The following is a 24,697-nucleotide window of genomic DNA, read 5'->3' as shown; positions in this document are numbered from 1 at the left end:
GTGTGTATGCGCGCTTTTGTGTGTATTGTAAACCAATATTTTGGTTTAATTGCAATCTTAGTTACACACACATTTAATATGTGATTAAACGCATGTTTAAACAAGAGATTTAAGCTTATTAGTTATGCCATGTTAGTCACACGTATTTAGTGTCATAATAATTTAAGTTATGTTAAATTTAGTTAAATTTAAAAGTATTTTAATTATTATTATCCATATTGTTGATGCTTTTGTTTTGTTTTCTTTGTTTTTTGCTAACACTAACAATATTTGTAATATTGCACGACTAGCGCTGAGAAAATAATTACACACTCCCTATGTGGAGTCGCTCACCAACTCTGGTGTACGCGTAAACTTTACTAACCAACCAATATCCTTTGCCTTGGCGATAGCAGCAGCCTCTGGTTTAAGCACAACGCCCGCCTCGAGTCCCACAGCTGCGTCTCACTGTATTAGCGGCGAGTGCTGTGAGTTCTCACTAAAGTCCACCGTATAGTACATGTCGTTCTCCAGATTCATGGCCAAGTGTCGTTGAAACGGCCGCTCATGCAGCTGTCCCCCCAGTGTGCCCTGTGCACTGCCGCCGCTGCCGCTGCTGTGTGCATTGGGGGGCAAGTGTCGTGTTGACTGCGACTGCGGATTGCAGTTGTTGGTGTCACGCTGTGCGCCGCCGGCTCCAGCGGCGCCAGCAGCAGCAGCAGCAGCTGGCGCATTGAGACCTTTGCCACTTAGCCAATGTTTATTGAGTTTGCCCTGCATCTTGGGCCGTCGACTGAAACCCAAGATGGGTATAAACGAACTGGAACGCGTTGAGAATTTGCGATACGTCTGATTGACCTTGCAGTGGCAGATGGTGACCTGATTGGCACGAGTCATAAAGCAAAAACACAGAATTAGGTTAGTCAAGGAAGTAACACATTTCATGTTTCTTTAAAATACATGCTAATTAATGCTTAAAGTTGTAGTTTTTATGTTGCTGCTTTAAAATGCGATTAAAATCAAAACGATAAAAAAGTTATCGCACTAGATTCAAATTTAAATTTTAAGTTAACAGCAGCAATATGTTGCTGTTGCTGCTTGAAAATTCGATTAGCATCAAAACGATAATAAAGCTATCGCCCAAGATTCAAATTTAACAGCAGCAGGGTTGCTTGTGCTTTTGGTCTAGCAAATTTATTGCCTATGAAGGCAAATTGAATCAGCAGGCAAAATGGCAACAGTTACTCAACTATTCTGCAAAAATCTCATTTTCTTTTTTTTTTTTTTTGTACAATTTTGCTGCAATTGTAAGCACTTAAGGGCAGCCTTGCCGTCAGGCATATATATAGAGAGCGGAAGAGCAATGTTGTGCATAAATTTGCATATGGTTAAAGCTTTAAGTTGGGGCTACGCTCGATTGAATGCTGGTTAAGGATGCCGCAGCCCACAGTTGTATGTGTAGTTGGCTGCCGCTGTAATGTAACCTCGTAACTCAGGACATGGAAATGAATATGCAATGCCGCAGCCGTGTTGCGTCCTTAACGTAACCGCAAAGAACAATTTCCCTGCTGGTCAGTGCTTGTACATCTCTCTCTTTCTCCTCGCTTCCTTTCACTTTATGTATTTGACTATGTGTGTGTGTGTGAAAACTTACCACAATGGCAACGATGAAAATGGCGGCCGCCAGTACGCCAGCCGCAAAATATGCATTATGCAATTCAATGGGACTCTTAAGCACAACCGATGAACCAAAAGTTTTGTCATTAAAATTTCTAGCGTTCGCATCGTCGACAATAAATTCACTCGAGCTGACAACAGTCTCCACCACAAACTCATCTGCAAGCGAGAGAGCGCACACACACATTAAATGAATGTAAATGGTAACTTGCTTTAGGGACTGCGACTGCCGCAAGGAGCAAACGTAAACGTGTCCTTTAGTGTCGCAAATATTTTTTGGGTTAGCCTGAGTTAATGAGCGCAGCACTGCGCTGCGCTGGCTTAGAGCGAGGGTGGGATGGGAGCGAGATCGGGAGCTTGACTTACCTTCGCACATTGTGCCCGTGTAGCCGGGACGACAGGCACAGTAGAAGCTATCGCCGCTGGACCAGCAAGTGCCGCCATGGGTGCAAGGATTCACGCTGCACTGCTGAAAGTACTGCAAAGAGGAGAGAACACAAAAACAACAATATAAAATGTAATCGCATTGGCTATGCTTATGGTTATCGCTCACGTACACTTGCATACACTGAGCGAAAATAAATGGGCAAGCATTTATATGTCATATATATATATATAATATAATATGTAAATTTATTTTTATATAACTTTGTACTTATTTTTAAAGCACATTTAATTTTATAAATAAAAGAAATAAATATTTTAATTAATTCTTTATAATCTTAATAGTCAATGTTGCATTTTTATTATAAACTAATTCTAATCTTAATAATCAATAGTGAATTCATGTTTAAGTAAATAAACTAACTAGCAACTTCACTTTCCTGCAATATGAATGAGCTCCTAGCTTAAATTTTGTGCAGTGTATAATTATGTGCTCATGTATGTGTGTGTGTGTGTGTGTTAGTAGTAACTAACAATTACTTTGGGACTTGGTGTGCGTCTGGCATGTTAAATATTAACGCGCGCATAATGGTGCGCCATAGCAAAATGTAATTAATTTGCTGGCGCCTGGCAGCCCAGGCAGCTCATCAAGAGCAGCGCCATCAGCTGTAGCCCAGGCGAGGCTCTGTGCCGAAAACCCAGTAGCAGACAGCAGTAACCGCAACACTTCCCTCCCATCAGTTCCTTAACCGCATTGTCCCCTCCGCTGGCATTTGCCATTGTTGCTCACTCTCGCTCTCTACTCTTTCTCTCTATGTCTAAAGCGTGGCCTGTAGCTGGCAACTGCTGAGCCTCAAAAGACAGGCGGACTGCTCTTCGGGCTCGTCCCGCGCTCACCATGTCCTGGCGCTGACAGCTAGCGCCGGCGTTGTTCGCGGTTAGGCGGCATGTCCATCAACGTGCAAAGCTTTAATTATGGCGTCTTGACGCTTAATTTATGTACATTTTGTTAAGTTTTATTTTGCCAGCGCAAATTATCAAGTCATTGAGCGTTTATTAAGTTTTCCTGAAGTGAGTTTCTTCATCATAATGGCCCTGTGTCTGTCTGTCTGTAGGCACAGGAGCAGACTTATTATAGTCCACACGCTTGTCAAACCAACTTTCGTGCTGCAAACTAAGTTAATTAGTGGCCAGCGTTGAGTGAAAATGCAGGCAAAAGAGGCTTAAAGTCAAAATATAATAGCAACAAAAATCAAGTTGCTAGAAATGAGTTTGAGTAAGAAAAGGTTTTAAAGAGTTGGAAATTTAAAATGCAGTAACATCAATGAGCTGAGCTACAGCAAAGATTGGGGAATATTCTATATTTCATTTTATAGACTAAAAGCTTGGAGTCTCTCGAGTTATAGAAGTCTTCGCTTATAACAATCTAAAGACAAATATCTAACATAAATCTATAGATATCAAAGATATTCGGCACATATTTATTCACGAGCGCAAACTCAAAGCTAAAGAAAGGCTCTGAAAAAAAAGAAATAAAAATAATACAAAAAAAAAAAAACAAACAACAAACAAAAAAAATAATAATAAAAAAAACTAAAATAAAAATAGATAAAAAATAAAAAAAAAAAAATATAAAACAAAAAAGAATAAAAAAAAAAAAAAAAATAAAATAAAAAAAAAAAAAGAAAAAAAAAAAAAAAAAAAAAAAAAAAAAAAAAAAATAGTTAACAATCCGTAGAATTAATTATATTAAGTACAAATAAACAATTAAGTTACTTTTCAAATAATAAATATTTTACTTAACTTTTTCAAATACAATTGCTCGTGAAAGTCCAAACTTAATGGCTACTTTATATTTGCCGCTTACTATGCCTTTCAGATTTTTTAATAGATACATCTTAATAAATTCTATATTAAAAACTAATATTATAGACAATACACAAAGCTTCTAAAAGTTAAAGCATCTCTACATCAATTTAATACGATTTAAAACAATTAAATATTCCATTCAATGCCCAATTATAAACACTTCTGATGCAGAAGATCCCTGCTAAACAGTTGGTCCAAGAGCACGAAGCATGCTATTAAAATATTAAACTTAATTAGCTTTTGCGACGCCATCTGCTTTTGTAAAGCCACAGGCAACAATATAAACCCATAAATCTAAAAGGTGTACAAAGAACATATATTTCTAATATTGAATGCCACACACCACACACACACACACACACACACACACACAGAGACAAACAGACAGAGAGCAATTGAAATTGTTTACAATTACAAATGCTGTGCATTGGACACGCCAAAATGAACCATAAAATATACAATCTGTATGCATGTGAGTGTCTCTCCTGCCTCTGTCTAAGCGAAGCCAGCAATTTGTGGGTATTTTGGGGCTTTTTGTTATGCAACAGCAGCTGGCACGTTGTGGCCTCAGTTAGAAGGAAGTCGCCTCAATAGGAAGCTGGTGTAGCGGGTACGGCGACGGGCTCAGCACGGCGCGTCGAGAGGAGTTGACTGCATTAAATCATAACTTACCGTTCGTGGGCATTTGATTTTACAATTCCAGGTGCCTCGTTGCGGCCTCGTGGCATTCGCAGCTAAATCATTTCAGATGTCAATCACAGTGATGTTCCTTCGGGAGCTAACGGCTTGTTGGACGCAGAAATCAACCTAAAAACAAAAAAAAAAAAAAAAAAAAAATAGAGGAGATAAGAAGAATTAAAGAGAAAAAGCCAGAAGCTCAGACAGTGAAACAGAAATCAAAGCACTATTGCATCAGCTATAAACTTTCATTACATATTCGAAAATTCTATGGCGCCCACTACACACAAAACATATCATCAGGCTTATTGATACATTTTGTAAGTGAGACATACATATGTATGTGTCTGATATGTGGGGGCAGGGCTCGGATAAATTCAATCAATATGCAACGATTTCATTTGGCCGCCCTGCAAATCGCAAACTTCGCTATATGAAAGGTATGCAGAAGAATCCGCTTGGGATTTTATGAGAATGTAGTACTAGCAAATTGAGAAAGTCTATGGAGAGTAGCAAAATTTATTTAGAGCATGTGCTCACTAGAAAACTAGCACGAATGTTTGTTTATAAGTGCGTATACGTAATGTAGGCAATTAAGAATTTATCTAAAAGGTATCAAACATATTAAGAAATATTCGTCTTGGGAGAATGTTTTTATAAGAATGTTTCAAATTTAATTTAAGGCATGTGCTTGTTGTATTTCAATATAACTAGAATAAATGTTTATGCATGTATTACGTATACGTAATATTCCATATTTCTATAAGAGGCTTCAAACATTTTATACAAATGTACGCTCAGAATATGAAAATTAATTTCGAGCATGTATTCATTGTATTTCAATATAAATAGAACGAATGTTAATCGATAATAGCGTATTACGTATACGCAACTTAATATTCTATTGCAAAATTCTTAGAGTAATTATTCACTTCAAAAAACGATTTTAATTCAAATTACATGAACTTAAATATTTTTTCTCTGACAATAATTACACTATTTGCTATAAAATCATTTTCTGAACTTTCCATATTGCTGGCTTGCTGACTAGTGTATACAAAATTCGTAGCAAATTGATGTGCGCTCACTTTGATTTTTTACTTTGATTGGTGTGCTTGTTTTTTCTGCTGTTTGGCACTTACCTTTATTTGGCAACGGTTGCCCGTGTAGCCCTTCGTGCAACGACACTCGTAGCTGCCAATATGATCGATGCACTCGCCGCTGTTCTGACACGGATTCGATTCGCATTCATTATACTCAAAGTTGCACAGTTCGCCGGCGAAACCTGCAAGTTTGTATATATATATGTATGTAAGGGTTAAAGAGCTGCAGCGCCATTGGGGTCGTAATGTAAATGTGTGGGGAAAATAAATGAAATGGAAATTTGCCAGGAATCTCGCGCTGCGACGTTTGGCACTTGGGTTTTTATTATTTTTCATTTCTTTTTATATTGATTGCGATTTATGCAAATTGTGTTTGTGCCAATGAAATAATTTATGAGCTTCAATGCTAATTTTTCAGCCAAGGCTAGCTGTTGTCGTTGTCGATGTCGATTAAGCTTTGGCAAGTGCAATGGCGTCGAAATGATTAACAACAGCTGATTGCCTGCTTAATACGCCTGACTAAATTTGGCTTTAATCTTAGTCCCCAAAATGTTGTTTACTCACCTGGCTGGCAGAAGCAGCGAAAACCATCCTCCTGATCCACGCAAATGCCGTGCAGACATGGCGATGACTCACACTCGTTCAGACTGTGCTGGCAGAGAGGTCCTGTGAAGCCGGGCGTACAATCACAGCTGCAATGCGAATGTTGTCATGTTATATTAAATAATAAGCACACGCACACACATAAGTCAGCATTTATGAGCAAACAGACAGATGGGACAAACGGGACTGACAGACAGGCAGACAGCAGGGCAAACTCCCAGACAGTTGAGAGGCGCTTAAGCAATGCCAACAATGCGAGCTAATTAAATAATAGATGAAAACATACATATTCATGCGATGTCTGTGTCTGTCTGTGTGAAAAGTTGTTTGCACTTTAATGAGTGCGAGTGCAATGATAATTATTATTGCTAGAGTTTAATTTTGAAAATTGAAAATAAACACAACACGGAAATAATTACAAATAAATATTTTCCTATTAAACTACACTCAATTAATTTTCAATTTGATTTGCTAGCAACATTTCGCTTATAAGCATGTTGTCCTTAGTCGAGCAACATGTTGGCAAGTGCATTTTTGGATGTAGACTTTACTTCATTTGGTTGGTTCGTTTGCCTTTCCACTCACCGAAAATGTGTAGAGTTGCCCACGCAGCTGCCACCGTTCATGCAGTCGGCTGGATTACAAGGATCTGACTCGTATTGGCAATTTTTGCCCGCATAACCTGCCAAAGGATAACATGAAAGTGCATATTAATAAGATTAGCCCAGCAACACGAGGCTGCTAATGAGGCAAACAGCCGCCAGCGCTAACGACATTACCATATGGACAGAGGCACTGGTACGAGTTGCCCTCGTGGCCCTGCGAGAGGTCCACACAGATGCCGTTGTTTGTGCAGGGACTGGGATTGCAGGCATCGATCTCCTCGCAATAGGCACCCGCAAAACCGCTGCAGCACTGGCATTCATACTCCTCCATGGCAGCATCCGAGTAGCACACACCCTTGCCGGAGCAGTCGGCGCCCTCGCCACAATTGTCGGTTTTTGTGGTTACCTTTAGGCGCACACATTGCGCACCCCACAGCTCGGACACGACTAAAAGAGGTGGAAAAAATGTTTTGAAATTAATTAAAGTACGGAAGCTTCAAGCAATGTGTATAAATAGAAAGAGAGAAATGATGGGAGTGTAAAGAGTCGAAGCTTAAAGCAGACAGCATTGAAAGTTGATATGTTACTTACAGTTGCACTAATTATTCTAATTAACCAAAGTAAAAAATACTTTGCAAATTAGCTGCGCTTTACAACATAGTGGATCAGCTGTTTAAATATATCGATGTATCGATAGATTAAGTTGAGGATCAGCTCAGAATGGTTATGTTACGCTGTAATTAAGACTAGCTCAAAATGGTTATGTTACGCTTCAACTATTACTGAAGTGTAAATATATCGAATCGATATGTTAAGCTTAGCTTTAGCTCAAAATAGATATGTTAGGCTGGCTATGTTAAGCTTGTTATGTTAAACTTAACGAAGCGCTACAAAGGAGTTTACTTTTTTTTTTGTAGTGTCATACTGGCTTTACATAAATCGCTCTGTGGTCTCATCTACTTACCAATTAGCATGTTAATGCCCTCGGTGAGGTCCTTATCGTACAGCGTTACCAGCTTCCTTCCATCGACCACCAGTGGTGTAATATCCAACAACACGCCCTCTGTGACATCGCAGTGGTCATGGCCTGGACGTGTTACCTGGTACACCTGAGCGGCATGAGCGGCGCTTTGGCTGCAACACAGAATGTAAAGCGCAGAAACGCAGGAGTGAGGGAAAGTTAATAAATGTTTGTTCTTAGTTGGCGTTAGATGTGCTGTAATATGATGTAAGCAGTCGTGCATAACTCGTCTCTGCACAGCGCAGTGTCGACGTTCATCGTTCGCTGTTGACTGCCTTCGTGTACTTAATTAATTAGAATTTATTTATAAGCATTGCTCTGGCTGTTTTGTAGGCGGAAATTACATAGCGCAAAACGGAAATGAAATTAGCTGCGCTACTTCTACTTCTGCTACTATGAGCAACGTGAGATTTGCTAATGGCTCATGGGGTTGTGGCTTTAAAGGCGAGCTGCCTTTTTCCGAAAATAGCTCATGTTGTAATTTATTCAGGCTTTAATTGGCCTTTTATGTGCAAATTGATTCGCTGCTTTGTTGTGTTATGGAAAACATTTTTGTCAATACCCAACATTCTATGGTAGACGCAGTCGAGTTTGCTTTTGGCTTCCGTTTGTTGCTTCCAGCAAAGGCAAAGTAAGGACACCAGCAGAATGTAAAACTTTTTTGCTCCTTGCTGACACCCAATGCCCAGGAACTTCTCTCTGGCCACATTCACACACTCACACAAGCGCACAAAAGTTACAAATAACCATCTAGCACGCAAAATATAAACTCGGAAATTTTTAAAACTGCAGTAAGTGGGCTTGATAAATGTGCGAATACCCTAGAAAGTGAAAGTGCAAACAGTTAAGAAGAACTAAATATTAAAGACTTTGATAATATCTAAGCTACATATGTACAAATTGTACATATTCCATACAAATTTCTTTCGCGCAAATGATTTTAACGGAATTATATTTCAATAGTGATTTTCCTGATATTGTAATTCAGTGTAAAAATAGTTTATTAAAGTAAACGTAACTTGATATTTACTTCGATTTGATGCCTGTGTGCCACAGCCAAATCCGTGGAATATTATTGCGCCGAAATGATTTCAACGGAATTCTATTACACTGCTGAATTCTGTGGCAGTCCTGATAATGTAATTCTGAATAAAAATAGAACTGAGGGATACGTGTAGCTCGTTCGTTTACTCTAACTGAATGCTGGGATGTTAATTCTAAGTGAACGTGCCTGTATTTGCCAGCAAGAGGGTAACCTCAAAACTTTTTCACTTCCTGCGCATCGCAATCTACTAACACACTCATATAAATATTTGTTAGCCAGTTGCTTTCACCTCACATTATTATGTGAAGCTGTGCATTTTGTGAAATGTTTGCTCATGTGCTACTACTACATACATACATTGACACACACATACATATTAAATCGATAATAAAAACTTTTTTGACATCTCATTTTCATAGTTGGCAACTTTACTTTGCTCACGCACAATTGTATGCTACGTTTTATTTCATTTTTTTCCATTGCATGTTGTCTCGAACTGTTTGCGGCTTTGTTGGCGGTGAAAGTAAAAGATACTTTCACACTCCACACTCTTTGTGCTTGTGTGGGTGGCTGTGGTGTTGGCCCTTGGGCCAATTGGGCTCAAAGCACAATAGCAGCTAATTTGAACTTTTGCCTTTTGGGCGTGCCAAGGAACATTTTTTGCCTGATGAGGCAACGTCAAATGAATTTTAATTTTTCAGCTGATAACTTGGCGTAATGTTAATTCGCACAGATAGCAGAGTTGAGCCTATAGTGTGTTTTGCTAACAAAAACTGACAGAGAAACGTGATAATTGCCACGGCCTTTTAACAACCAGCAATGGGTCAAGCACAGCAGCTGCAGCTGAGCCTGGAGCTGGAGCTGGAAGCCAGCCCAGCAAAATGACTAATGGCCAGACAGGGGCCCGAACTAGAAAAGGCGCAAGGCTCCCATTTATATGCGCAGTTTGTAAAGAGTTTTTGCTATTTTCTTTTTTTTGTGCCAACGCTATAAAGTAAACAGCAAAATAGGAAAACAGCAATAAAAGAAAAGGGAGAGCAAGAGGCTAAAAAACAATTTAATAAACTGCAAAAAAAAAGAGAAGACGGGCATGATAATGGCGCAGCAAAACATGTCTGGGGCACATGAAAATTGCGACCTGTAGTTGCCTGAGGTGAGGTGAGCTGTGCCGCGGGGTTAAGGGTCACAGGTAGCGCGTAGTCGCGCAAAACGTGCTGAAGGAAAATCAATAAAATCCCCTAATGGATGTTATTATATAATAAGCTGTAGAACAAACACGTCTCAGTGAGCATTAAAGCACATTAAATGAAAATAAAATCAAAATACACACACACACACATACATAAGAAGAAAAAACTATAGTCAACACACACTTATTTGTATGTGTGGAGCTGCCCCCCACCCCTTGGCAAACTGCTGCTCTCTGTTTGGTTGTACACTAGGGAGCGCTGCTCTGGGGCTGTGCAGGATATAAAAGATGATGTTGCCAATGATGCTGACGTTGCTGCTGCTACTAGCTGTGTCTGACTGCTGCTGCTGATGATACATAATGACAGTTTACCTCGCGGCTGAGTCAGTTACTTTGATATACTGTACACACATCACATTCTATCCCATCGCATTGCTTCAGCTTTAGTTTTTACTGTAATGTGCTTAGATTGCTGACTTGCAATATTTTGCTGCTTTGCTTTAGGTGTCTGCAGCTGTCAACGAGTGCAATAGATACTTCTGTATAGAATTAGCAGCTTTGTCATAATATTGTTGATGTTTTCAAGCATAGCCAAACATATTTTGTGGCTTGGTTGGTATTTAATAAGCGTAAAGCAGCTAGTAGTAGTAGTATCAAAGCTATAATCGATGCTAACTAAATATCACTGACATATTTAATTATTAAAAAGCAAGCCCACAAATATTGCAGCATATATTTGAATTAATATAAAACGAATATATGATAATTATCAGCTTAAGAAATACTCTATGATCTATGATCTAGAATAAAGCGCATATCGCAGTTGAGTGTGAGCAACCAATGTTTAAAACAATATTCTAATGAAAAAGTAAGCTAAGCTGGCAATCATTTCATGGTTATGCTTTTACTTTTTACTTGTAAAAACGGCAATTTTATTAACCAAAATTCGTTTTTATTTTTCGAAGTCGACAGCTAACAGATGAGAATAATTTTATAAATTCTCGTCGCTTGTTATTGGCACAGAGACAATCACTCGCATCGATTGTCAAAAACAAAGTGTTGGCTTTCACTTTTTTTCGTTGTTAAGCTTACAATTTTTTAATTGATAACTATAGAGAAGGCATTGTAAAAAATATTACCTGTTGGTGTTGTTTTGTTCATGTGCAATGTTCAGCATGGCATCGTTGATTTCGACAATTAAAATATCGCCAGATTGAATTTCTGCCGTGCCCTCCCAGGTTAGCACATTGGGCGTACATCGCTCACCCGGCGTACAATGCTTCGTAGTCTGCAAAAAGTGTGAAAGAGAGAGAGAGAGAGAGGGTGAGTGAAAAGTAGAGCAAGTGTGTGGCAGCTTGTTGGACATTATTTAAATATTTTTGGTTGTTGTTGTTGCAGGGCTTGAAGTGACATCCGCAAATGTTTTTTGGGGCTCCTAAAAGTTAACAGTCGAAAAGGACTAAAAGGTTTGTCGGTCAGTCCTCAACATGCTTTGCGGTTTGCCCACCACAAAAGCGAAGAGAAAAAAAAATGGAAAGCGGAAAGCAAAGAAGCTGTGTATAAATAGAAAAATAAAAAACAAGCAACTGAAACTGAAACTGAAAAATGGTAAACTGAATTATTAAGCAACTTTTCTAATTTCAGTTTCATGTCGTCAGCTAATGCGCAGCGCTCAGGATTAGGGCTTTGGTGAGCTGGGTGCTAACTCGCGCCCTCGGGCTAAGCAGTCCTAAGCCACAATTTACATACTAGCTCAGGCTGCAAGCCTAATAAACTGTTAGACAAAAAAGGTTCATTTTGATTGTCAGCTACAAATCCAGCCAAAGCACAGGATATTAGATAAGTTTATAACATTGCCCATATGCCATGCCTGCAAACAATTTTTTTTCTTCTGTTTTTTATTAATTTGGGTTAAGCCACACACACACACACACACACACACATACACATATTACAATAAAAACGGCATTTTGTGTGCGGCCCAAAACTTCAGCTTGACGGTCAGCAAATTTTAACATATTTTGGCTCAATTTGCAGCGGTTTAGTTTTTTCTGTGGATTTGTGTCTGTGTCTGTGTTTGAATTTATGCCATTTTAATGGCTTGCATAAAATTCAACATTGTGTGTTTTTGTTTTTACTGCTCATGGAGCATGCTAAGACTCGCATGTGTGGATAAAATGTCACACAAATTACCATGGAATTTTGCAAATTTGAGTGCGCCCTCCCATTTCAAACGAATAACACTAAAAAAAAACAAACAAAAAAACTGTAACCATATATAAAAGTCAGGCATGTAATTTATGTTGTTTTTATTTGCGACATGCATTTTAGCTATGCCAAGCATAAAGGGCATATTTAATATGCGCACTTTTATGCATAAATGACGAGCAAATAATGATGATGAACAAAAATATTCAAATTGTATTGCAAACAGTTAACATTAAATGTAAATTAAGTGCCTAGCAAATATCGCTTGCTAAACTCTTTAAATGTTTATTAGTTGAAATAATTTAAGTCCAAGCTGTTTTATATACAAGAAGTGAGCCAACGTGGCGTATGAAAATATAATAGAAAAAATGTTTGATTATACATATTATGCATCAGTATAACTATATTTTTTTCATACTTATTACAGCTGTCTATACTTTTACAACGAATCAATTTGCTAAGCCTTCTTAATTCCAAATTACTTTCACACTTAAAGTCTCACAGGCTCAATTTAGTTTCAACTTTCAAGTGTTTACTTTGCTAATTGAGGGCTAACACTTGTTAGACTACAATAACAGCAACAATCAGTCAGTGCGTCCGTTAGTCAATCAATCAATACTATACAGCATAAATTGGCAAAAAAGGAAAGCAAACATTTCAGTTTGTCAAATGTCAAATGAACCCGAAATATTTAATCCTTTGCTAAGAGTCGTGCAGTCAGCCCAACTAGCCTATTATTGATTGACATTTTATTTAGCCATTTCCACACACACGAGTGTGTGTATGTATGTGTGTGTGCTAACAAGTTGAGCGGAAATGCCAAAGCCTTGTCCGGTCTGCGGCCATATGCAAAGCAGAGACAGCGACTGCGACAGAGAAAAAAGGGCCAAGAGGCAAATGCATAAGTAGAAAACTATAGTTTTCATTTATTTTATTAAATCGCATTTGATGTTAAATCACAGAAACTACTCGCACACAGCTGTGGCCGGCTTGACGTCCGCTTGTCGAGCCTGTTGTCCTATATCCTTTTGCCTTTACATGTGCTGCTGCTGCTGCTTATTTGGACGTAAATCAAACCATTTGCCTAAACAAATCACAGCCATTTCCAGTGTCCCGAGGCAAATATTTAAATTCATTTTTGAAGCCTGGGACTTGGAACTGGGACCCAGCTGTTGTCTTGGGACTCGTACTTTGCTAACTTTCCGCTAGGGCTTTTGTCTTGAATTCCATTCGCTTTGGCATCGCTCTTTGCATTTAATGCTGTTTAATTAACAGCAACTGTACGGACTGTCATTTAATTGGACGTCTTCGCCTTGCTCTGCTCTGCGCTTGTTAATGAAAACAAAAGGTAAAGTATAAAGTATAAAATAAAATAAAGCATAGCATTGATTTTTTGTTTACCTTTGATCAACAAATGTAGGTTAAAGCGACGCTGCTATTCATTTAATTAAAACGTGCCTGGGCATTGTGCGAACCTTAACAAAATACATTAAAAATAAAGCCGTAATGTGTGCCTTGCATAATATTCAATGCTGACTTTTATGAGTCTTCGCATTCAGGGTCATTATTTTTTTTTCTTTGTTGCTGTTGTTGCCGCCGGACAAACACATTACCAAATCCGAAACAATTAAAGAAAACAGACGTAGCTCAAAAGGTTGGAGCCTTTACATAAATTTGACCCACGATTCTATTTTCTTTGTTAAAACATTTGCTCTAACGGTTGACCTAACCTTTGGCAAATAATAAACATAACGCACTAATTTAATAATATTACATTATTTTAGGCTGTGCAGCGGTAACATTTTTCTAATTAAAGTAACACTAAGGAAAAGAAAAATTTGTACAAAGGTTTCTTACAATTTGTAAAACATATTGTTTGGCTAAAGCTTTTGATTCAGAATTCATTTTCAATCAAATTTATTTTAATATTTATCCAAAATCCACTAGGCAACAAGTTTTGATTAAGCTGCTTTTGATTAATTGAATTTCTAACAGAAACTAAGACGTATTATTCTTAATTTTGTATTAACTATATTAAATTGATAACAAGTTTCTCAACAATGATCCAATTTTGATTTCATTCAATAGTGTTTTGCATACTATTACATATCTTACATAAATTCAAATTAAGATGGGATTGTTACTGTTGAAATAATAAGGCAAAATCTACAATGAGCAAATAGCTGTAAGCAAAGATAAGAGAAAGTGAGAGAGAGTGTGACTGCTTCTATCAACCTTGATTTTTTTGAAAATTGAACAAATATATATAAGTCTGTTTAGCATGGTTTAGCATTTACTTGAGTATTGCCACTTTAATTAGCTGGAGTATTGAATAATTGTATGCGCTCCAAAAATGTCTTTCTCTTATATATATACAAATATACTTATAAGTCTGTATATACTTAAATGTGTTCAGATATATATAAAAGGTCATAATTCCACAGCTACCATGTCATTCGCTTTTTATAGCGTATTTTGTATACTTTTGCTAAATTGTTTATTAAATTATAGTGACTGACTAGTTACTCAAATATTAACCCACCGTGTGCCATTTAGCAAACCCATTTGTAATCCCATTAATGCCTTAATTACTCGAGTCTTTTCGAAGGCCTTCAACGTGGTTTGGGCCCCACTCGTGTGTGCGCAAAACCAAAAACTAAGCTTGTCTACTATTTATTCTAATTAGCGCTCATTAGGCACATTATGTAAAGCCGCATTTTGCACAAAAACTAATTGCGGCGGCTAACATGCTTAGCCCAAAATAATGCGCATACGCAGCGTGTGTAAGCTGTCTGAACTTAAAGCGCTTACATTTGTTTGCAGCTGAGCTGTAAGCGTTGCGTCTTATTGATTGAACTTACCACAAGAGGCAGCAGCAGTTCGTGTGTCTCATTGCCGCGCCACAAGTGCGCGTCCTGGGGCACTGCAACAATGTCGCAGTCGAGTGAATTGATTTTCTCCTGCAGTGGGCTTAAGATGCGTGGACGTGCAATTGGCTTTAAGCTTGATTTAGCCAGATTAATTGCTTGTAGCGGACTCGGAGTGGAGCTGACTGGCGGCAGCGGCAGCGGCTTGTTATTTTAACTTTGGTGGCCACCACTTCGAGTTTCTCTGCTGCCGCTGGCGGCTTTAGAGCCTTGAGCAATAATTTAGCGCGCTTAAGCTGTTGCTGTTGCTTCCTGGGCGGCGACTCTGTGACACTTGCTGTTGTTGTTGTAATTGCTGCTGTGTTGCTGTCAAAAGTTGTTGCTGCTGGCGTTAAAGTCACGCGTGCAGACGTTGTGGCTTCACTGGCGACTACACTTGCGGTTGTGGCTGCATTTGTTGTTGTTGCTGCTGCTGCTGCTGCTGTTGTTGTTGTTGTAGTTGCTGTTGTTGTGGTTGCTGTTGTGGCAGTTGCTGCTGCTGTGGGCTTCATTAGCTTGCGCTTGCTGTGCAGCAACATTTCGTTGTAGAGCTCCTTGCTGTTGTAGAACTTGGTGGTGGAGAACTCCGGATGACTGGCAGCTTGAGCCTGCGCCGTCTTGCTCTCCTCGCCCAGCGTCCGTGTTGAACTTGGTGTTGGCAAAGTCAATATGCGGCAAGGCCATGACGTCACTGGCGCGATGTTGCAACGGAAACTCGAAGCTCTTTTTTACACGACGATCGAGAAAAGTGTTGCCAGCAGCCAAACGTGTTGCTGCTGCTGCTGCTGCTGCTGTTGTGGGCTTGGCTGTTGTCGTTGTGCTCTCTGGCAATCTAAACTTGCGTTCGATTTCGGTTATCAAATCATCCTGTTCGGCCAGCAACTTGCTAAGCAACAGTTGCTAAAATTATTGCGCTTGTTGCTGCTGCCAGCGGTCGCAGCTGCAACTCCACTTCGTTTGGGCATCAGATTTTGCTTGTACTCAGCAGCATTTTCTGGGCTGCGTAAAGATCGTGCGTTGCCGCAGCAACTCCTCATTGTCCACCTTGATGATGGGCTGAAAGTCAGCGGGCTTCATTGGATAGAGATCGACAATGTTCAGCTTGCTCGCCGTCGGCTGTTGCGACAGCATTGGACCGTAGCGTGCGCGCTCCTCTTCATTGAGATCGGCCAGTGTCTCAGCCACTTGATAGGAGGCAGCTGCCTGCATTTGTATTTGCAGCGGAGCAGGCACAGTGGACTCCTCTTCCTCCAGCTCGAGCGGCTGTTGCTGCACTTGCTCGTTCACGCTTATGCGATAGAGTCGATCAAAGACGCTGCCCAGTGAAGCCAACGGCGGCACATTGCTTGTCATTAATTCGTCTGCCAGAGCTGCTTCCGTTGTGGTGCTGGTGGTGGTGGTTGTTGTTGTTGTTGCTGGCATTGCAGTTGCTGCCACACGATTGCTGATTTGCTTGTCAGCTTCATTTCCGGCAGCAGCGCTTGTTGTTATTCTTTTTGTTGTAGTTGTAGTCGTGCTGGTTGTGGCTGTTGTGGTAGGCGTGGCCGTCGATGTGGTAGTGCTGCTGCTGCTGCTGCTGCTGTTATCCACAATTGCTTGCTCAGTTGCTGACGTCACTGCTGCTGCTGCTGTGGTTGTTGCTGGTGTTGTTTGCTGCATTTCCGTTAAAGTTTTGGTTGTCATTTCGCTGCGTTTCATTTCGCTTGTGGCTTGGGCGGTAGCCACTGTGCTATGGGCGTGGCTGTTGCTGCTGCTTTGCAAGTCATTTGTTATGTTCAAAGTTGTTGTTGTTGTAGCTGCCGTTGTAATTGCTGCTGCTGCCGCGTTGCTGCTGCTAGTGCTGGTTGCTGCTGCCCAAACTGCGGGCACGATTACAAATGTCAAAATGCAGATATTTCCACATTTTCGTTAGCATTTTGGCTTAGCTTTAGCTAAATATATAGCGTATATAAATCAGTTGTTATTGCTGTGGCTTAAAACTGTTGCAGTGGCAATTGTTGTTGCTGTTGGCTCATGGCGTTTGCTATAACGAAAATAAACAGATTTTTAGTAATATGCATTTTTATTTGTTTGCAAGCAATTTGTTTGCCAAATGCAAGCCAAAGTTATTCACTGTTAAGTTAACAGCTGTTAAAATAAATATTCATCGATAAATATAAATACGTTGTAACAAGCATCGATTAGTGTTTGAAAATACTTAAAGCATTTAAGCTAACAGCTGTTAAGATAAATATTTATCGATAAATAAAAATACGAAGCATTTGTAATAAATTCGACATTGGGAGACTTTTTATCAGACTTTTTATTTAATTTGAATATTCGTTAAACTATAATTTGATAATTTATTTCTTAATCTATACAGCACAAAAAATAGTTCAACGCAAATTTATGAATGTATATTCCCAGAAAATATTAACATGCAATAAATTTGCCATAACAATGAAATAATTGCCTCTGTGTAATCCTCACACAATGGCAATTAGTGCTCAATGAGAACAAATCTTTTGGATTGATTTTGCGGCTACTACGCCTGCTTGCCTGCCAGTCAGCCAGCCAACAAGTCCTTTCAGCCCATTGCACAGCAGGATATGCACACAGAGTGTAGAAGAAGCGACACACACAAAAACTAAAGCATTCATTTCAACATGCATTCATTCATTCACTCATTCATTGCCCTGGCTTGTTCTTATCTATGGCACAATGTGTAGTTTGTCAGGCCAGAACAAGCTTGATGTTCGCTTCATGAATTTCACTCAAGTGGGCGTGGCCCCGCAATGACATGAAAACGCACGCTGCTGCTTGTGTCAGTTTGCCTTGCCTTGCCCCATGCTTTATGTGCGGTATAGTAGAGTGAGCCAGATTTATCTGCGCCAACATAATCCAGTTTGTCTCTCCTTCTCTCCTGCTCTCTCTCGCTCTCTCTCTATTCAAGGCAAATCAACGCAAGGCAACTACAAACGCCACTTAATTCCCAGTTAATTTACTGCCTTGCCCCACAAAAACGAAACTCTTCAATTCATTTGGCAACTTTCTATCTATGGCCCATCAGTCTAGTGTTTGCTACATAAATTTCACTTGAACTGCGATTTCGTACAAAAGATTAAAAAGAACTAACTGAAAGGATGAAGGATACGGCTGATGCATGTTGCTTTTATAGCAACAACTATCATAAAAAGAAATGAAAGCTATTTAAGTACTACTAACATTGTTTTGCATCCTGTTTGAAAGTTGCTGCCCGATATATAAAAATATTTAAACAGTCGCATAAGTAAGTCAAACGAGAATTGAGCATAGCTGTCTGTATGAGCGTTAAGATTTCAGCAATTGTAAAAGCAAGAAACAGCAAACTTAATACGTAGCTGTCTATATAACATAAGTAAATCGAGTTTATTTTAGAACTTTGATATTCGTTGCCCAAGTATAATGCTAGTCACAGTTTTGACGATATCAATTGCAAAGCGGATGGTTTTAGTAACTTTTTTTGAAGTAGAAATATTTAATTAAACTAATTAATGAAGTTGGTGCTCAAACATTAAATTGATTTAAAGTTCAATTCCATAATTGAAATAAGCCACACAGCTTACATTTGTATTTCTTCAATTTTGGTATATTACTTTTATTATAATAGAAATGAAGTTGTTTTTGAAGTTTTATTATTTAGCAAGTTCGATACGTCATTTTCATAAATTTATTTAATTCTATTTACTATTTTAAATAGACTCAAAATTGTTTTCCCAAATGAGCACGATGCGCAGATAAATATGCAACATATTTGTATTTATTGAAAAAAACGCAGTATAATTTAAAATAAATATATAAAACAGAGTTCACAAACTAACAATGAGTTTATTTGCAACAAATTTTAGTGACCCAAATTGGCAGCTGGCATTCCCATGGGCTATAATTTTATTTTTATTGTCGCTTGCAATAAAGTTCAGCGCAGTTTCCAAAATAATAAACAAAGTCATTTTGAAATGCGGCCATTTTGGTTTGATGCAGTTGATGCGGCCATCACCCCCTCAATTACACTAATGATATAAATTAAAAGCGCTTGCCACACAAATGCTTGCAACATATGCTGCCCCCCAAAAGGCAACAGCAAGACTTTTTAATGTGCATTCAAAGAGATAAGAGCAAAAGTAAATGGGGAAGCATATTGAAAAAAAAACCAGTGAAGCTAATAGCATAAGAAAATTTTGGAAGACAAACAACTTAAGCGCCTTTTGGGTCAACTCAAGCAAAAACAAATGGAATCCGCTTAGCGTAGAGCTGAATACTGGGAACTCGCTTTAAAGTCGAAGGCCAAGCAGCAGCTCCTTAAGCTCCAATAACTGGTACGCTGTTTAAAATTGAAAAGCTCTCGACGACTTAGCGGCTGACCAAGGGCAACAAGAAAATAAGAAAGCTGGCATACAAATTTCATTTTTCTTTTGGCGAAAATCTCATATTTTTGTCTGTGTGGCTTTTTGACGACTCGTTGGCTTTTGCTCTGCGTAGCTTAAAAGCAGCTTGAATGAGTTTAGTGGCAACAAACATATGGCTTAGGGGTCTGTTGTTTTATAATGTTGTGCTTTGTTATTGAATAACAGTGAAATTATATTGAATTAATTGAGATTTAATGCAAGCTTTGTGTATCAAATTGAAATTTTCTTTAAGTGCTTGCTCTTTGAAATATTGGGATTAAATAATTTATTTATTTATCATTGAAGTGCTCGCTTTGAAAAGAAATATAAAGCGGCATTAATCATTGATAAAAAAAAATTATTTCGACGCTCTTTGCAATTTTTTGAAATTATAGAAAAATTTAGTTAAATCACTAACATTAAATTCTGCTTCCAGCTTATTCATTGCTTTGCCTTGATTCAAATGTAATATTTATGTTTTCAATTCTGTGAAATCTTTAAGCAAACAATTTTCATTTGCTTTGCCATTTCTGCAGTTTTGGTAAACACAAATTTTCACATTTCCGTGGGCAATTCCTGAGCATATCCTGTGCATTGTTAGCAGTGCTACCTTTGCTATTGGCCAAAATACTGTTTTGGCATAAATCTTATTCACAAGTCTAATTCCCAAATGAAACATAGCAAACACTTAAAAATTCCAATTTAGCAAAAGCTTACAATAGCAAACATATGAAAATCGAGCAGCAAATGCACAGAGAGAGAGAGAGAGAGAGAGGAAGAGAGAGTGTGAAATGCTGAGCAAGGTCGGGGTAGAGCACATGCCAAAGCGTAAAGTGGAAGTAGAAGTAGCGCGAAAGAGCGGAAAGCACATAAATAAACACGTTCAATGGCAAATAAAAGATAAATCAAACATTTTTGCCTTTGCCGGGTTGGGCGGTAGGTGGCGCTTTCTAAGAGTAACAGTCATAAAAGCAGCAACAAATACGTTTGCCGCTTTTTATAAACAAAAATATTGTAGGGAGATGTAGAAATAATAAAAGTGAAAATGAAAAACAAATAAAAACGCGTCGCATTGCAAGTGGATGGGAGGGGCAGGGGCAGGGGCAGAGGCTGGCGCCAAGTAGGGACTGAGTCTGTGTAAAAAACGAAGAAAAGTTTGCAGTTTTTTGTTGTGTGTGCTTTGTTTTGCTTTTTTATTATTATTTGTGAGCAAACAGTTGCAGTAAAAAAGCAAAAAGTAAATAGAAATAAAAACGAAGCTTAATTTAAAATGCGACGAAGCGTGGCACTCACACACACTTACACTTACACACACACACACACACACACAGAGAGAGGCCATAAACAAGCGCTAATATCTACTCACACACACCCTTACACATACACGTGCATGCAAAGTTTGGCATGAGAATCGCAAATAGAGGCGACTAGCGATGGGTTGCTGCAGATAAGCTGCCAAAGCAGCAACAACAACAACACCAAGAACAGCAGCAGCAACATGAGTAACAAACAGCGTCAGCCAAAACGTTTTCCTCTATATGCAAAGCTTCTGCTATTTTATTATATTTTGTTTTTATTTCGAAATGCCACTGTGCGGGTCGCATTTTTTGGTTAAACACAAGCAAGCAGAACAAAAAAAAGAAATAAGAAAAAGTTGCTTAGAAATTTCAAACTCGCAACCACAACGCTCATCAGTTTGTTAAAAGAAGCTGAGCTGAGCTCGAGCTCGAGCTCGAGGTGGAGTGTGGGGCAAAGTGGCAGCCACTAGAAGCACTAAACTGGCGACGAGTCTAACGGTGTCGTCGCTCTTCTATTCACTTTCTGGGTTAGGGTGGTACCCAATCTACTAAATTTCGCAGCCGCAAGTTGTCGTTGGCTTTAGCTTTGGTCTCTTTGCAGAGTTTCCCATTTGAGTCGACAAGGTGTATTGCACAGTGGGTTAAGTACATTGAGGGAAATTAATGAGCTAAGCATTAATTAAACTGAGGCCAAAACTAAATGAATGTAAGATGGTTTTGCTATTTGGCTCGATGCCAATTGAAAATTTATTACTTTTGCTTTAATCAGCTGTCATCGATAATGTAATGTTAACGTTGTTAAGAGTAAAAGAAGTTGACTGGGTCTGAATGCAAAAAAAATGTTATTGAATTTTAATTATAGAAACGATTTTATTTCGACGACTAAAAAACAGAAATAAGAAATGTTCATTTTACTTTTACATATTTCATTTTATTTTCGGCTGAATATTGCTGACTTTGGTATTTGGTATCTTAAGCTGCTGTTCATAATGAAAAGTTAGAATTTTGCTGCTGAAAAAATGTCTAACTTTGTTACTAAAATCTTGATACTTAATTCAAAAGAAATATTCATATATAATATTTTATTTATTTAAAATTTAATTTTTTGCGTGCAACATTCAAAACTGTTATCGATAACGCAATATTAACGCTATTATTATTCTCGCCTCATTTGCCTACCACATTCACCACTAAAATAGCAAAGTGTGGACCACAGTGCGGCGGCAGGGTGCAGCATAAAGTGGGCGGGCTTTGTAAAGAACTCGCATTTATCTTTATTTTTATGCCACAAACACGCCGAAAACACAGAAAGAGCGCCCCAAAGTGGGTTAGAGGGTGCGAGATGCGAGCTGCTTGCTGATGAAGAAGAGTGCCCACGTTTCCTAGTGTAAAACGTATGGCCGCTGGCTGAAGCTCAAGCCGAGTGAGAGAGCGAGAGAGGCTGAGTATGGAGCCCCAAAGCCAACATTAGCCAAGGCATGTTGATGGCAGCAACGCCAATGTTGGCAACGCATACAAATCACAGCAGCTTGGCATAGGTAAGAGCTATCGTGTGGGTGGCTGGCTTTGGCCTAGGCAATAGAGATAGACGAAAGATATGCAGATAGAGCGAGATAGACGGAGAGCGGGTTGCTTTCGTTTGGGGCTGGGGCTTAATCTCTACAATCTTCTAGTTTTCGCTATGTAAAGCGAAACGCTTAAGGTGCCTGCCGCGCCACCGACACAACATAAACCAAGCCAACAACATGCACAGCTACCAGACCCACCCCCACTCTAACTGCTGCTCCAAACAGAAGTTTTTCCCACATTCAGCTGGAATCGAAGAGCTTCAAGCGGCACTTGAAACCAGCGATCTGTGGCATTGAATGGCACAGCACGTTAAAAAAGGGGGTGACAGTGGCTGGGGTACCCATAGTATAAGAGTAGGGTAGGGTAGGGTACCCTAGGTTGGGTGTCAACTGCCTGGCCGTGGCTTCTGCTAGTAAATGTAATTTGATGTAGTTTTAAAAAGGAAAAGCACGTACTGTGTGCGCTCTCTTTCTTTCTCTCTCTCTCTCTCTCTCTCTCTTTGTCTCTGTCATTGTCTGGCCACCCAACTATCTTGTACTTGTACTTGTTGTCACTGTCGTTGTTGTTTTTGTTTTTTTTCTCGCATCGACTGTCGATTTAATTTCAAGTTATTTGTTTGGGGCACTTTTGTTCAGCCTTGACTGTCCTTGGTGCTCACACACTTGGATTATATTTTTATTTTCGGTTTTCCTCGCTGTTTCTAGTTGTGTTTGCACTTTTTTAATTTTACAGCGGTTTCTGTTTGCTTTTCATGAATCCCCTAAGTAGGTTTGCCCAGTAAATAAGTTGACTTTTTTTATATGCATGGTATATAGTAGATAAGAAGTCGCAGTTTTTATGCCTTACAATACACAAGTGAAAGGGAGAGAGAAACTTCCATCTCATTCTTAATAGAATTTCTGCGGGCAGTTTTGAAGCAACTTTTATTGCAATGTAAATCAAATTAAAATTGTTAGATTAAAATAAAACAATGTTAAATTGCTTTTTTTCAAATTACAAGCAGGCAGACAATTAAATTTATTTATTCTAATAATTAAGCAAACTTTGAATAGCAAATTGTGATATTATATTCTACACTTAGCGTTACTTGTATGCAATGCTACAAATATATGCATTTTCATAAAATAAATAGAACAGTTTTTGCAAGGTTTAATTTGCATGTAGAAATAAATATAAAATATAACTTTTGTTATATGATAAGAAAATTGCGAGCAACACTTATTTGTAAATTCAGCTGCGTGTGCAAATAAAAACTTTTATATGCAAGGCACATTTAAATAAATAAAAATTTACAATAATTTTGTAAGCAGCGTTAATTTAATTTAGTTTAGTTTAGCTCGCTTGCACTTTATTAAATCCCCAGAGCGCTAATCAAATTAATGCAGCTGCTTAAGTTCGCTTTGCGCTGCCAATTAGAAAATATATTTAAGCACACACACACACACACACAGACAGAGACAAGAAGACATCAAGCACTGGGGACTTACATTAGGTTCGCGGCAAGCGCAATAATGTAAACGTTGCGGTGTGGATAAATATATCGCGTGGTTTTGAACTGAACAATGCGAGAACTCGATGACGTATGCGTGCCTCAACTTTAGGCTCAACCGTAACACTTGAAAGTTGCTCCGCTACTGAAGCGTCGGCATGCAAAGGATGCTGCCAAATGCTTGGCAAGCCAGATAAAAGCTTTGGCAGTTGCTATAAAAACACGAGACGCTCACAGAGAGCGCGAGAGAGCGACGCATGAGCGTTGCGCACAGCTTCCGTTTAAAGTGTTTTGGGTATTTTGTAGTGGGAACAATAATTTGCCAACAATTTCCCAAAACAAGCGCTAAACAGCTGATGGCGGCAACAGCTGTTGTCGAAAAGCAAGGTGAGCCAGCAATTTAAGGGGGTGACGCGTGTGGGGCTGGGAGGTCAAGCTGTCATAACTTGCAGTGTGTGTGTGGTTGGGTGGGTGGGGGGCAGGCGCCATTCTTTGCTTTTCACGTCTTTTATTTGCGCTTGGCGGCGTCGCTCATCACCCAGAGGCAGACAGAGACTAACAGACTGACGCTTTTATCTCTTGTTTTATGTTCTAAAGATTGGTTTTCATTATGCCTAATGTCTGTGTGTGCCGGGCGCGTTTTGTGGCTAAGCGAGTGAGTTTATTGACGC

General features: G+C 39.0%; 1 protein-coding gene across 1 annotated transcript; it reads right to left on the bottom strand.

Annotated features, from left to right (window-relative positions):
- Nucleotides 1-208: 208 nt before the first annotated feature.
- On the bottom strand, nucleotides 209-24,154 carry LOC108604272. The gene is given in 16 exon segments (XM_033293976.1): nucleotides 209-858; nucleotides 1,634-1,815; nucleotides 2,023-2,134; nucleotides 4,669-4,716; nucleotides 5,730-5,872; nucleotides 6,255-6,382; nucleotides 6,879-6,975; nucleotides 7,073-7,345; nucleotides 7,863-8,032; nucleotides 11,293-11,441; nucleotides 15,223-15,392; nucleotides 15,395-15,899; nucleotides 15,901-16,163; nucleotides 16,166-16,265; nucleotides 16,267-17,290; nucleotides 24,025-24,154. Coding segments are annotated over 15 exon segments (3,453 nt in total). The 5' UTR covers nucleotides 16,966-17,290; nucleotides 24,025-24,154; the 3' UTR covers nucleotides 209-444.
- Between the last annotated feature and the right edge of the window lie 543 nt (nucleotides 24,155-24,697).

This window comes from Drosophila busckii, chromosome 2L, assembly GCF_011750605.1.
Source record: "Drosophila busckii strain San Diego stock center, stock number 13000-0081.31 chromosome 2L, ASM1175060v1, whole genome shotgun sequence".
Lineage (NCBI taxonomy): Eukaryota > Metazoa > Arthropoda > Insecta > Diptera > Drosophilidae > Drosophila > Drosophila busckii.
Note: the sequence above shows the minus strand (reverse complement) of the source record. Positions and strands in the feature narration are given on the sequence as shown.